Here is a 13,871-nt window from a genome sequence, read left to right as displayed (position 1 = left end):
TGGGGGAGGGGCAAACTAGAACTTTGGAAGCATCCAGTAGAAAATATGTCCCAATAGTCCAGAGGACTTGGGATAGTCTGGGCCTGGACTAGGGTAGTGGCCATGATGGCAAAGAGCTGACTGTGAAACACAGGAGATATTTACGAGGTGGCAAAAGAACTACTGTGATCATTGACAACCAGCACTAGCAGTGACATATTCTTGTGTATTCAGTGCCTGCTGGGTGACCTTTTTTACACAAAGAGCAGCAATGCTACCTGCTGTTCTATGGCTGTTTCAATTTGAGAAATTGAACATTAGAGCTTTTTTTTTTTTTTTTTTTTTTGCTGTACGCGGGCCTCTCACTGCAGTGGCCTCTCCCGTTGTGGAGCATAGGCTCCAGAAGCACAGGCTCAGCAGTCATGGCTCACGGGCCCAGCCACTCCGCGGCATGTGGGATCCTCCTGGACCTGGGCACGAACCCGCGTCCCCTGCATCGGCAGGCGGACTCTCAACCACTGCGCCACCAGGGAAGCCCGAACATTAGAGCTTTTAATGCAAACTATGAGTAGCTGTGTGTCACCAACCGAGGGGATTAGCCCCAAGATGCTGAGGTTTTAGCATCCAGGAGACTGTTAATTCCTGGCCATGGTGCTTACAGTTCAGGTGAGCTGTTCTGCCAGGCGCTAAAATCGGAAGCAGTGGGGTGTCATGTTTAAGAAACTGAGCTTGGTGCCAGCCAGGCCTGGGTCTGAATCTCAGATTTCCCATTGGCTTCAACTCTTGTTTCTGAACGAAGTTTCGCTGTCCACAAAATAGAGATTAGAGTACTTACGAGCTAGGGTTGTTATCGGGATTAAATGAGATACTTGCTTAAATTCACACATAAGTGGTGGAGCTAAGATTCCACCATAGATCTAGCTGACAGCAGAGGCAACACTCTCCCTTTCAACTTCTTTCCCTTTTATATTTAATATTTGCATAATTTTCATTATTTTTAAAAATGGTACACTTTCAGTTTCTATTTCCCTTTTGACCCAGGAGTTATTTATTTCAGAGAGAGCTTTTGAAACTCCATGAAGAAAGGCTTTCTGTGCTTTGGTTTAGTTATTGATTTTCTAGTTTTATTCCACAATCATCAGAGGATGTTGTTTGTATTACTTCTACCTTATGGAAATTACTGCATTTTTTTGTGACAATCTATGGTTAATTTGTGAATGTTCTATGTGGATTAGAAAAAAAAAAAAGTGTACTCTTTATTATCAGGGTACAAAGACTGTGATGTGTCCAGACATCCCTTAATTATGTCATTTGGGTCTTCTGTATCTTTGTTTATCTTTTGTCCAATTGCCTTGTCTTGGATTGAGAGTAGTATTGAACTACCTAATTTTAGTATGCTTCTATTTCTTCTTGCATTTTCTGCATATTTTGCTGTAAAGGTTGCTGCTGTGTCACCTGATGTGCATGCATAACTGCTGAATTCTGTTCCTTGTGAACTCTGGCCTTTAACATAAACCAGTTCTTCTTTGTCTTGTTCTGTGCTTTTCAGTCTGCACTTTACCCTGTCACATATCAAGATCAAAACTGATGCTTTTTGTTTTTGCTGTTAGTTTGCATTTGCCTTATATAATCTGCCCAGCCTATATTTTTGGCCTTTTAAAATCACTTTGTGTTAGGTGTGTCTCATACTCAGCACAGAGTTGAATTTTGCAGAGTCCATATTTCTGACTGGTACATTATGCTCTGCCCGGCATGTGACTGGAGTTCCATAAAATATGTTTCTTTTTTCTTTTCTTCTTTTATTCAACCAGGGTCAAGACTCAATTAAACCCCTAGTCTTTTGGGTTTTTTTTCTTTTTTTCAGTTTTAATGAGGTATAACGGACAAAATTGTAAGATATTTAAAGTTCACATCATGGTGATTTGATACACGGGCACATTGTGAAAGGTTAATTTACTGTCAGTAGTTTTGTATCTGTTTGGACCAAAATCCCCTCCTGGACCCTCTGGCTTAGCTGGATTCTCTTTTTCAGTCTTGCCCTACTGGTTCTCACACCCCAGCAGGACAGGCTTTCCCTTACCACCTAGGAGGCCCTACATATACTTATCAATGGTCAACTTGAAGAGCACCGATATAAAAGTTTAAAAATGGGAACTATATTCAATATCTTTTGATAAACCATAACGGAAAAGAATATGGAAAAGAATGTATATATATGTATAACTGAATCACTTTGCTGTGTAGCAGAAATTAACACAACATTGTAAATCAATGATACTTCAATAATATAAAATTTTTTAAAATGCATCCTCTCTACTGGCTTGACAAAATGAAGCTTCCAATATTTGAACTAAGGCCTGATATCTCCCCAAATATTCTTTACAATGTAATTAAATGATTGGGAGAAATATGATAGCATGTAAGTCCACCGTTGAAAGGAACCCTAGAAATCATCTACTCAAACTCTCTCCCTAATGTATTAACCACTTCTACAATATCCCGAGTTTTCTAGTCTCTGTATTTTTCTGGGAATGGTAAACTGACACTGTCACCCATTCTATAGGCATGACATTAAAGACCAGTTGTATCATACATTAACTATATGACCATAGGAACTTACGTAAGCCCTGAGCCTCAGTTATTTTTATCTGTAGAGTGGGGATGATGTTAGAAACTCAGAGGACTAAACATGATTACAAATTCAAGGACAAGGCAGGAAATATGAAGACCCAGGCAGGTAATTAACTGAATCCCCTAAGTGTAAGGCAAAAGGACTGACTAGGAGAGTTCATTCCCTTTTCAAAGGATAAGACTCTACTGGGCTCCTATAGATGGGAGGCCTGCCTGCAGCAATATAGGCCTAATGATATCATTAGATCTTCTTATTTTTCTAGAAAAGGAGAAATCTGGCTTTTTTTTTTTTAATAAAGTAATTTCTTATAGCCCATGTGAAAGTTGCAGAAACCTTTTTTTTTTTTTTCTTTTTTTTGGGGGGTGCACCATGCAGCATGCGGGATCTTAGTTCCCTGACCAGGAATTGAAACTGTGCCCACTGCGGTGGAACCACACAGTCTTAACCGCTGGACAACCAGGGAAGTCCAGAAATCTGGCTTTTTAATGTGAAATTTTCTGACTATTCAATGTGGCAACTAATTCAAATTTTTTTGCAACCCTAGATAGACCACTAAAAAAACATATCTGTGGGCTGGGGACACCTAAAGGCTGCCACTTTGCAGTCTCTGGGTTGAAGTAATTAGCATGCTGCCCAGCACAAGACAGCCACTGGATAAATTATGAATTCATCAGATCTGAAACCTTAGACCTCAGACTCTTGGGAGAAAGGACTTGTTTGACTGAGTGGGTAAAAGCCCAGGGAAGAGGAAACTCAGGAACCAGGATGTCAACTGTAGGCCCAGGAAAGTGGTAGAAATTGGGGAGAGGGGAAGCAAAACAGAGAACGGGTGGGAATGGACCATCTAAGAATTCTGCCTCCTTCCCAATCTGCCTTCTCAGATTCATCTTTTGCTGATACCCCCTGGCTCGCTCATACAATGGCTGATCTCTGATCCCTATGCAGATAGAACTGACGGGCGGGGAGCAGGGTAGACCCTGCAGCTGACTGGGGTCAGAAGGGCTAGCAGCTTCCTTAGCATAAGTTTACTGGGAAGAGAACAAAACATTTGGCTGTGAGCCAAGCAGGCAACTTTCTCCCCGCTCTTATTTCCTTTGGGTTTTCCCCATCAGCAGCTCGGAACCCAGCCAAATACTTCCTCGTTGGGTTGGGGTGGGGTTGCAGCTGTCCCACTCATTTGTAAATAAGGGCCAGTAGAGCCGTTTCTTTTTCTAGCATTTGAATGAGGATGCAAAGGTCACCACGATTCCCCCTTCTCTGGCTCAATTTCTCTCTCTCTTCTCTACATGTCTTTTATTTTCCTTCCAGATGTATGTTTTCTGTCAGCAGAGATAAAGGAAAACTTTTGGGGGAATAGGGACCCCAAATACTGGCTCATCTTGCCTGGATTCCTTCTAATTGCCATGGATTGGGTTATATATCTATCCTGTGGCAAAGATGTCATGTATAGGCTTTGGGAAATAGCACTCCAGGCTTGGATCGAGGCCGCTCCTTTTTCTCTCGTGAGGATAAAGAGAGCTTCAGAGCCGAAAAGTGTTAAGGATGCTCTCATCAAACCCTCCAAGTACACAGTTGAGAACACCGAGGCCCAGAGAGGCCTAGTTGCTTATTGTTACCTAGCATCAATAATACATAGTACTGGGGACTTCCCTGGTGGTCCAGTGGTTAAGACTCTGTGCTTCCAATGCAGGGGGCAGGGGTTCGAGCTCTGGTAAGGGAACTAAGATCCCATATGCTGCATGGTGCAGCCAAAATAAAAACCAATAGGAATAATACATAGTATTATATAGCTTATACTCATGGAAGGTTTTCCCGGGCTAAGCAGTTCACATGGATTTCCTCACTTAATCTTCACAACTCAACGAGGCATTGATTTCAACTATTTCCATTTTACATACGACAAAACTGAGGTTCAGTGCTCCGAGAGACTTGCCCAAAGTTACATATACTGGCAGAGGCAGACCCAGGGAAGACACATAAGATCCTGACTCCACTGATTCAACTTTTTCCAGAACCAGAGCTTAGTATACAGATTCTTCATGAGGATAAAAGGAAGAAAAAGAAGGATGGAGGAAGAAAAAGAAGGATGGAGGAAGAAAGAGAGGGAGGCCTAGCTTGACATATACATTCCTGCATCGTGGTCCTTTCAGGCTATTCTTTGGAAACCGTCCAGTGTTTCCAGAACACAAGTACAACCTGATAAAAGCTCTCTTTCAACCGCAGAGGCCAAAGAGCAGCGAGATACGGAGGAGGGCGTTAGCCACCTTTACCTGTTCTCAGGGTCAGCCAAGGCCATGCTCCGAGTGACGAAGCACATCTTGAGAGGGATGCTTTTCCGGTCTCTATGGAAGGAGAAGGACTGCGATGACAGAGGATCTGAGGACCCGCTGCCTAACCGAGGGGATTCTGGCGGAGGCGTTTCCCACCCGATCTCGGATACTGGGGAGCCTTTCTTCACGTAGGGTGTGGCTTCCCGCATATACTTCACTGCAAGCAAAAAGACAACAGTAAGCACTTTTCAGTACATCAGGGCTGAATTTCTGGAAAGTCTGATGGCATTTTTGAAACTTGTATTAGATAAGCTCTTAAACAGAGACTCTTAAAATCTGAACAAGATTCAGAATTTCTATTCCTTAAATTATGTACCAACGTGGTTTTTAGAACTTGCCATCAGGATAACCTGAACTTGAGAATTACTCTCAGCTTTTTTCAATTATGACAATTTCTATCTTTTCTGATTATGAGGTGCATTCTGGGAAAGAGGCTAAAAAACAAATGGGCAGAGAGTGAGAAAGCATATCTTAGGCTAAAAGACACACAGTTATTCAGTATAGATGTAGGGAATCTGGTGGCCACATTAACTATCCACGTCGCCATTATTCTGTTGAGACTCAGGGATAGGCTTTTCAATTTAATAGTATTAAGAACATATATGCATGGACTTCCCTGGTGGCTTAGTGGTTAAGAATCGCCTGCCAATGCAGGGGACACAGGTTCGATCCCCGGTCTGGGAAGATCCCACATGCCACACAGCAGCTACGCCCGTGCGCCACGACTACCAAGTCTGCTCTCTAGAGCTCTCAAGCCACAACTACTGAGCCCGCATGACACAACTACTGAAGCCCATGCATCTAGAGTCCATGCTCCGCCACCGCAATGAGAAGCCCGTGCACCACAATGAAGAGTAGCCCCTGCTTGCTGCAACTAGAGAAAAGCCTGTGCACAGCAACGAAGACCCAACCCAGCCAAAAATAAATAAAGTTTTAAAAAATTTTTAAAAAAAGAACATATATGCAAAGAAATACATAGAAGAACACTTATTTTGTAATGGTAAAAATCTGTGATGGCAAAAATATTACTTGTATAAGCCAAAAACTAGAAACAACCTAAATGTCCACTAAAAGGAAAGAGGACAGGTTAAATAAATTGTAAGACATTTATCCATTCATTAAAAAAAAATGAGATAGCTATAGAGGCGTTGATGTAGAAAAACCTCTAAGATCTATTAAGAGTCTAAAAAAACTTTACAGAACAGTGCACATACTGTACTCATTTTGTGTATAAAATCATAGATATTTATCCTCGTATAGCTACAACTATTTCTGGATAGAAATCCAAGAAAATGTTAACGGTAGTTAGCTCTAGGAGTGGAACTGCAAGTCAAGACGATGGAAAAATAGACCTTTACTATTCATTTATTACTCTTTTATACCATTCTCATGTTTAGCCATATGCATATATTACTTTATAAAATTTAAAGAAACAAAATCGTTTAAAAGCTGAATGGAGCAGACTAAAATTCTGCTCTTTGATATGCTTACTAAGGTGGTATTTGCCAATTCTAAATTTAAGCATTTGGTCCTTAGACAGCTTTCAAGTTGACAGGGAAACTGGATTCTTAGAATATGCAATATAAGCTTCCATATCCTTCTCTCTGTCACTTACATGGTAAGTCCCTTAGAGGTATTTGTTATTACAAATGGCAGTGGATTGGAATGGGTGCAAACCAGGGGGCACTTCCTCCAGATCTCTGGTGATTCAATTCCACAAACTAGTGCCTTCCCTGTGTAAGACTTGGACTCAGGTTCATGGAGACTGCAGGAATAAACAATACATGGCTTCCATACTTAAGAGTTACAAAATCATGGCTGACTGTAGTGGATGCTGTTGGTGTCCCAGCAGATCCTTTTCAGCAGCTAGGGCACCTATATCCTAGCTGCTGTGTGTTGGCTGAGAACAATTCTTAGCTACTCTCCTGCTCTGGAAAACTGCTCTTGGACCATCAGAAGCCGTCAAACCTGGGAGACTACAGAGCTGCTGCCCGATTCCCCAGACAGAGGCTCTGCTTCTAGGGAACCCCACCTAAGACAGTCGCATAAAACAAGTATATAAACTGTGGCATAAAGCAGAATGAGCTATAATAAGAATAAAGGACCTTGGAAGAATTCATCAGACAAATGGATCTAGGGGCTTGAATGACAGGTTAGGTTTGCAACACTTTAATAAGCAGACCAAACATACCCACATGCATGCAATATGGATCTATATATTGGAGGACCCAAACTAAATATCAAAACCAGCCACATGAATTTAAGACAGAGGAGATGTCATTTAGCACCAACACATATTTAAAAAGAAGATTTCAGAATTTTCACTGAATATAAGTGCAACTGGGAGAAAACAGCTCCATGGTTGCTGCAAACCTGTTAGCACAGGTTGCAGTAACAGAAGAAGAAAGGTGATTCATGGACAGTGTATTTCAAGAAATATTGTTTATTTCTGGGCAGTGTATTTAAAGAGGAGCACAGACATACCTACAAACAAATGCAGAAAATTTAGTGGGACAGAATTAAGCTGTCTAAAAACTGGAATAACTAAATTCTCTTTTGAAGGTACTGAATTTCCATCTCTAAAATGCTTTTGCAGAAGCTAGAACTCTGCTTAGCTTTGTATATTGTAGACTTACACTTATTGATATATGGGAAATTCAAGTATCAGCTGAGACTGAAGATTCTACTTTGATTGTATTATTATCCTTCTGGCTGGAGTAGGGGGTGAGCATTGTGGAGGTGAGAATCCAGGGATGCTTCATGGAGTAGGTGGCATTTGAACTTGGCCTTAAAGGGCAGCTAGGACTTTTAAAAGTAGAGGTAAGAATAACAGTCCTTCTTTTAAATAATGTACTCTGATTTATAATTTCTATCACAATTCCATAGGAAAGGAAAATTGGACCTCAATTTGGAAGGGGAATAAAGAAGAACATTTATCATACTCTTCATGATGTGCCAAGTATGAAATCAGGCACTCTTCCTTAGAACCTATGTTTCCTCTGAGAGCTTTAGATGTCATCTCTCCTTTTCACCAGTGTTGGGAAGATGGCTCAGCAAAATCCCTAAATGAGTCTTGAGATCTCTGGCACCGTCAGAAAATAAGATTCAATTTCAAGGAAATAAAGGAGACTAAGAGATTATCATCATTGCTCCTAAGCAAGATACACTAAGATCACTGAACTATTTCCATATCTATCCTGAGGAAGAACTAGCAACACCACCACAATCCTGCTTAAAGTTCCTTTGTTTAGGAGTCCTGCTTCTTTTTGATATTTATAGGAAGTGGAGAAACTTGTTCTTGGGTATAGCAACGAGAGCAAAAGAAAATTGTCTTGGATTTGTCCAGAGGCTCACAATTTCTGGCCCAAGGGAAGTAATAAAATTGTCAGACTATCCCTTCTGAGGGATATTACAAGTAGTTTCTACAAGATTTGGCCATCAGTTATGAGCATAATTCTACTGTCAAGCAGTGCCCTCTCCAATCACCAAGTGAGGCCTGAGGATAAGTCCCCTCATTCAGACAGTAAAAGCATTGCAGCCATGTCTGGGTGTTGTAAAGCAGTGCCTCTAATAGGAAATTAAGAGTGTGTGAAAACTTTCCGTGGTTCTTTGTGCCTTAGTGTCCTGAAACTCCTACACATTGCAATCAAAATAATGAATGTGGTCTAATTCAGGGAGGGTAAGATGTTACCTAAGACTAGATTTGACAGCAATAGGTGCCCCGAATTACAGTGTATTAAATAATATAGAGGTTTGCATTTACCGAAAGTCTAGTGTGAAAGAAAAGGGCTGCTAGGGCAACTCTGCTCCCTGAAGTTTTTAGGTCCTCAGGCTTTTCTGCTCCTTTCCTGCTCTACATTGCTAACCTGCCATCTAGTGACCCAAGAGGGCTGCTTGGGTTCCAGCCATCGTGACCAAATTCCCATCGTTAGGAAGAAGGAAAAAGTCAAAGACACACTACCCTTCCTTCAGGATCACTTTTCAGAAGCTGACACACTATCTACTTACAACCCATCAGCCAGAATTTAGTCACATGGCCACTTCTACATGGAAAAGAAATTTACTCTTAACTCTGGACAATTCTATGCCAACCTGGCTAAAAGTTGGTGGGAGGGGAGGCTATTACTGTGTTAGAAAAAGAGAATAGACATTAGGGGACAATTCTTAGCTTTTGCCACAGGGAGATATCCCTAACTGTGCCAGCTTAACACAACTAGATTTTATAAGATATAACCACAAATAAATGTATTGGAGCAATCAGTAAAAAAACACAAGAACTAGGTTTCATGAACTCTGATAAGTGTTTGTTGTGTACTAACTCACTTGAACCTCACAACAACCCTAGGATACAGACATTGCAATCATTCCCATTTTACTAAAGACTGTGCAATAGAGAGAGAGAGAGTAACTCATAAACTCAAGTTAGAGTGCAGGAAAGTGGCAGACACATGAGTCAAATCGAGGCAGCCTGGCTCCAGAGTCCTTACCTTTAACCATGAAGCAATACTGTTTCTCGCACTTTTAAAAAAATTAACTGGATGAGTGTGTGTGTGTGTCTGTGTATTTAAGCCAACGTTTTCATGTACAGGGAGAAAACATCCAATTAAGAGGCTATTTGCCTATAACATAAGAGAGCTGGATTTTGTAAGGCTGAACTAATAAACCGGCATTTCAACAAATGGCTTTTAAGGCACTGTCATATGTATAATACAGGGTTTAACCTGGCAGAACTGAACAGCTAGTGTCTGCATAATTAGACCGCCATGTGCTTACAGACAGTAATTTCAGGCAAAGAACTGTTGAAACTGATCAAGAAGCAGCCAGGCCCAGGCTCAGGGCACCTCATAATCAGGACTAATTAATAAACCATGCCCTTTCTGGGCATCATGAATTAAAAACCATGGCTGAGCAATTAAAATTCCAATCTTCCCTTACAAAATAGGGGGAGAAGAGAAATGAGAAGTGGTCTCCAAACCAATAATGCACCAAGTCACTTTCAATATGTTTCCAGTTTTTCATCTGAAAGATGCACAGTTGTGAAGATTTCAAAAGAACATTCAGGAAACCCACGTTTGCAAAGGCCCCAAGTTGCCACAATTAAATCTTTGTTGAGGAGGCCAGGTGACAATTGAAAGGAAAAGCACACACAGGCTACTAATGAGGAAATGCTTTAGGCAAATCCAATCAACTCTCCTACCAGGCTGGTTTCTGAAGAACCAGCAAGTCCCTCTGTTATGTGCAAGTTTTCTTCTTAAAAATAACAACAAAACAACCAAAAAAGGGATTTCCAGATTTCAGGAGGAAAAGAAATATTTCACTACTCTAGGGGATGTGAACATGAAATGTACATTTTCTAATGTAATTAAGGGGAAAAGGCATCAGCTGGAGCCAAGAAACCTGAGTATTCGGACCTTCAGTGAAACTTGCAAATTGGGGACAAGTTGGTTACAATGGGGTTTGCTGACTCAATGTAATATGCAAGAGACTTCTCTTAATGCCATTTCCTGGGTCATCTTAGGAAAGATGCAGAGGGAGATCATCAATATTTCCAAAAAGACCAAGAAATGATGAAAGAGGTAATATAAGCTTCTCAGAGACTATAGCTAATCTCTCAGGAGGCTGAGCGGTGAACTGGAAAGAGAACTGACCCTGGGAGTCAGGGACCTGGTTCCAGTTCTAGCCCTGTCGCTAACTACCTCTCCAGCCCTGGGCAAGTTATTTCACCTTCTAGACCTCATTCTCCTCACATGTCAGGGGTGGGAAATAAGGCTCCTACCCTTCAAACATTCGATGATCCCTTGGGAAATCGCTGTTAAACATTTAACATCACTGTTAAAATGTGTGCCAAATCCTTAAGCCTTAGGCAGATGTGCCTTCTGACTTTTTACCAAGCCCTATGGGCACCTGACAAATGAAAATAAACCTATGCTGAGCTTATATACTTAGGTTACTTTTTCTTTACTTTGGCACAGTGGCCTAGAAAGATCATTGTTTTCATTCACTTTCCAATATTTTTTTCACTTATATTTTGCCAGGTGGGTCCTTGAGGGTAGGATTTTCAGACATTTGAAGGATGACCAAAGGTTCGCATGAGTTCATAAGGACATTGTGGGTGAGGATGCTGAATTTTCATATGTGGAGTCAGGACTAAAATAAACTGGTTATGAATTTGCTAAGCCTCTACTTTAAAAACTAACTCAAAAATTACCCTATTTTCTACAGCAGAGTCATTTGAGGTGACCTGCTTTGAGTCTTCAACAAAGCAAGCTCATTGTCACCAGGGATGACAGGTGGACCCAGGGAAAGTATCCTATTCCATGAGTCCTACAACCACCCAGAAGGATGCTGATTGGTTTCGTTATCCATTAACTGAACAAACATTTAATGAGCTCCTGCTATGGGCATGGCCTTTAGTGCTGGAGTTATTTCAGTGAACAAAACAGACTGGGTGCCTGCCCTTGAGGGGCCTACATTCCAGTGCATATGAGCAGGATTGGGGGGGGTGTTTGACAATAAACAGACAGATATAGAACTCTGCTCTGAAAGAGACACCCACTAAAGGACTTGGGTCTGTCCCAATTCCTACAGAGCCATTCTGGCCCTGCCCACTTCCTATCAGTTGACTACCTCTTGGTCCCCATTGTCCGCAGACCAGCCATAGAGAAACACTGTTTAGTTCTCTGAACATGCCTCTGTTCTTTGCACATGTGTTTTCCTCTGCATGGAAAACTTTCTGGCAAACTCCTCTTAATATCAAGTAAGTCTCAATTCAGGTAAGATTTCCTTCTTGAAGTCCTCCAGGCATGCCTCCCTTAAGCTCCAACCACGGTTTGTGGCGATCTCCACTGATATTAACAGCATCAGGACCTAAACATTATGATGACGGCTTATGCCACGCAAGGCACTGTGCTGGTTCATCTTACAAATATTTAAACACACATCACGTGCAGTCATCTGTTCACATATAGGTCTCTCTAATGGAATCATAAGGTCCTCAAAGTTGAGTGACTATAGTAGAAGTGAAAACTCTACACTCTGGAACCACACTGCATAGTTTCAAGTCTTGCCACTGCCACCTGCCAACTGTGTGAGCTTCGGACAATTTTCTCAACCTTTCGGTGGCTCCATTTCTCCATCTGTAAAGTGGGGATAAAGAGTAGTGCCAGCCTCAAAGAGTTGCTGTGAGGATTCATGAACTAACACATATGAAGGGCTTAGAACTGAGGTCCGCACATGCTAAGTATTCATTAGTGTTAGAAAAAATAAAAAATTGATATTCTCATCTATATCCACAGCAATTAACACAAAAGTCTGGCTGTAAAACATGGAAGTTTTGAGCAAATGAAAGACAAAGTTAGTAGGATCTCCAAGATACGATTTTTCACAGATTTGTTCTTCAGGAGAAGGAGGCTTATAACAGAAGTAGCAGAGGCCAGAGAGTATCTGTCATTGATCCAAGGTTTCAAGACAAAGGAGTAACAGATGAGGCTCAGAAATCCTTGTCCTCTATCCTCAAGAATGAAGGTTGGCAAAAGCTCTTTCTGTAAAGGGCCAGATAAAAAATTTGTTGGACCTTAGGGTCTTGGTCACAACTACTTCCTTCCATTGTAGCATGAAAGACACACAGATGATATGTAAATAAATCAGCGTGGCTGCATTGCAACAGCATTTTGTTTACCCGAACAGGCAGTGGGCCTTGTTTGAACAAAGGGCTTTAGAATACTAGCCAGCAGCTATCGACTACTCACTATGCATCCGGCCCTACTCTAAATGTCTGAAGTATACTAGCTTATTTAAGAGCAATTCTATGAAGTAGGACTATTGTAATGCCTACCTCACAAGCTAGGGGAGTGTGGCATGGAGAGCTGAAGTGACTTGCCCAAGGTCCCACAGCAGCAATTGGCAAAGCCAGGATCTGACCCGAGGGAGTCCGGCTCCAAAGCCTCCAGTCCGACGCCGTGTTCTTTCCTGTACTCTGGATGCTGCCTCTACACATGGCTAGATGCTTATGCCTGAATGAATCCTGTTTGTCCAACCATGAAAATTTATAAGTCATGCTTTTAAAAAGACTTTTTTGTCTGGAATGTTTTCCTTATACCCTTTCTCTTACATGAATCCAAGTCTTGCTCCTGTAATTTGTATTCTCTGATGGTGGCTTTACTCTGCAGAGTACACAAAGCATTTAGAGCGCCTTATAAACAGATAAAATACACACATTTGGCTTTACAGAAAGCAAAAGACAAGCCTGGCAAAAAGGAGGCTGGAACCACTAGCACCTTCCTCATCTGATACCCAGTTGTTATCGGTTTCCTGGTCCACATTCTCTCAGGGCCTAAAGGAGTTAATGGATGACCTAATGTATGACAGGCATCACAGATGTTGCTTTTGCTATTTTAGGTCCCTAAAGAGTTGCTGGAAGAGGGGCCTAATGCCTTAGATAACAAAATAAGGATTTAAGAGTTTCACCCAAGCCCAAACTAAATACATGAAATATAATAGGGATAAGATGGAAAGTTCTGTCATTGTGTATTCAAGATAAAAATCATTGTAACATGTAGGACAGGAGAACTGTATTATAAGCAGTTTTGTGCGTAGAAAGGTTCTAGGGATGGCCATGGTTATGACTGCATAATAAAGTAATAGGACATTAGGCTCCAATGATACATGTATAGTGTTCAGAAGAGGACAGTTCCCCTCTTTGTCACCTTGATCAGCCTATACCTGAAGCCCAAATGGGTTAGACAATGTTCAAATGAGGGTAAAGAGGGTAATCGGCTTGTCAAAGATTCAGGAAATAAAGAAAACATAGGTTAAATGAGAGGCATTAGCTCATAGTAGTGAAGAGCATAAACTCTGGAATCTGACTGCTGGGGTCCAACCCCTAGCTTTTCTATCACCAAGCTCTTGAGTAAATAACTTAGTTTCTTCAT

The 13,871-nt window shown here is 41.4% G+C and overlaps 1 protein-coding gene across 1 annotated transcript in view; it reads right to left on the bottom strand.

Annotated features, from left to right (window-relative positions):
* The window catches only part of SNTB1 (syntrophin beta 1), a 222,600-nt gene that overhangs the window by 119,125 nt on the left and 89,604 nt on the right, over positions 1-13,871 (bottom strand). Inside the window, exon 2 of the mRNA XM_029222482.1 lies at positions 4,882-5,098. Coding sequence (XP_029078315.1) covers positions 4,882-5,098 — 217 coding nt within the window. The remainder of the gene's footprint in view (positions 1-4,881; positions 5,099-13,871) is intronic.

Source organism: Monodon monoceros, unplaced genomic scaffold (assembly GCF_005190385.1).
Source record: "Monodon monoceros isolate NGI ecotype Baffin Bay Population unplaced genomic scaffold, NGI_Narwhal_1 Super_Scaffold_14, whole genome shotgun sequence".
Classification (NCBI taxonomy): Eukaryota; Metazoa; Chordata; class Mammalia; order Artiodactyla; family Monodontidae; genus Monodon; species Monodon monoceros.
This window is presented reverse-complemented; position numbering and strand designations above follow the sequence as displayed.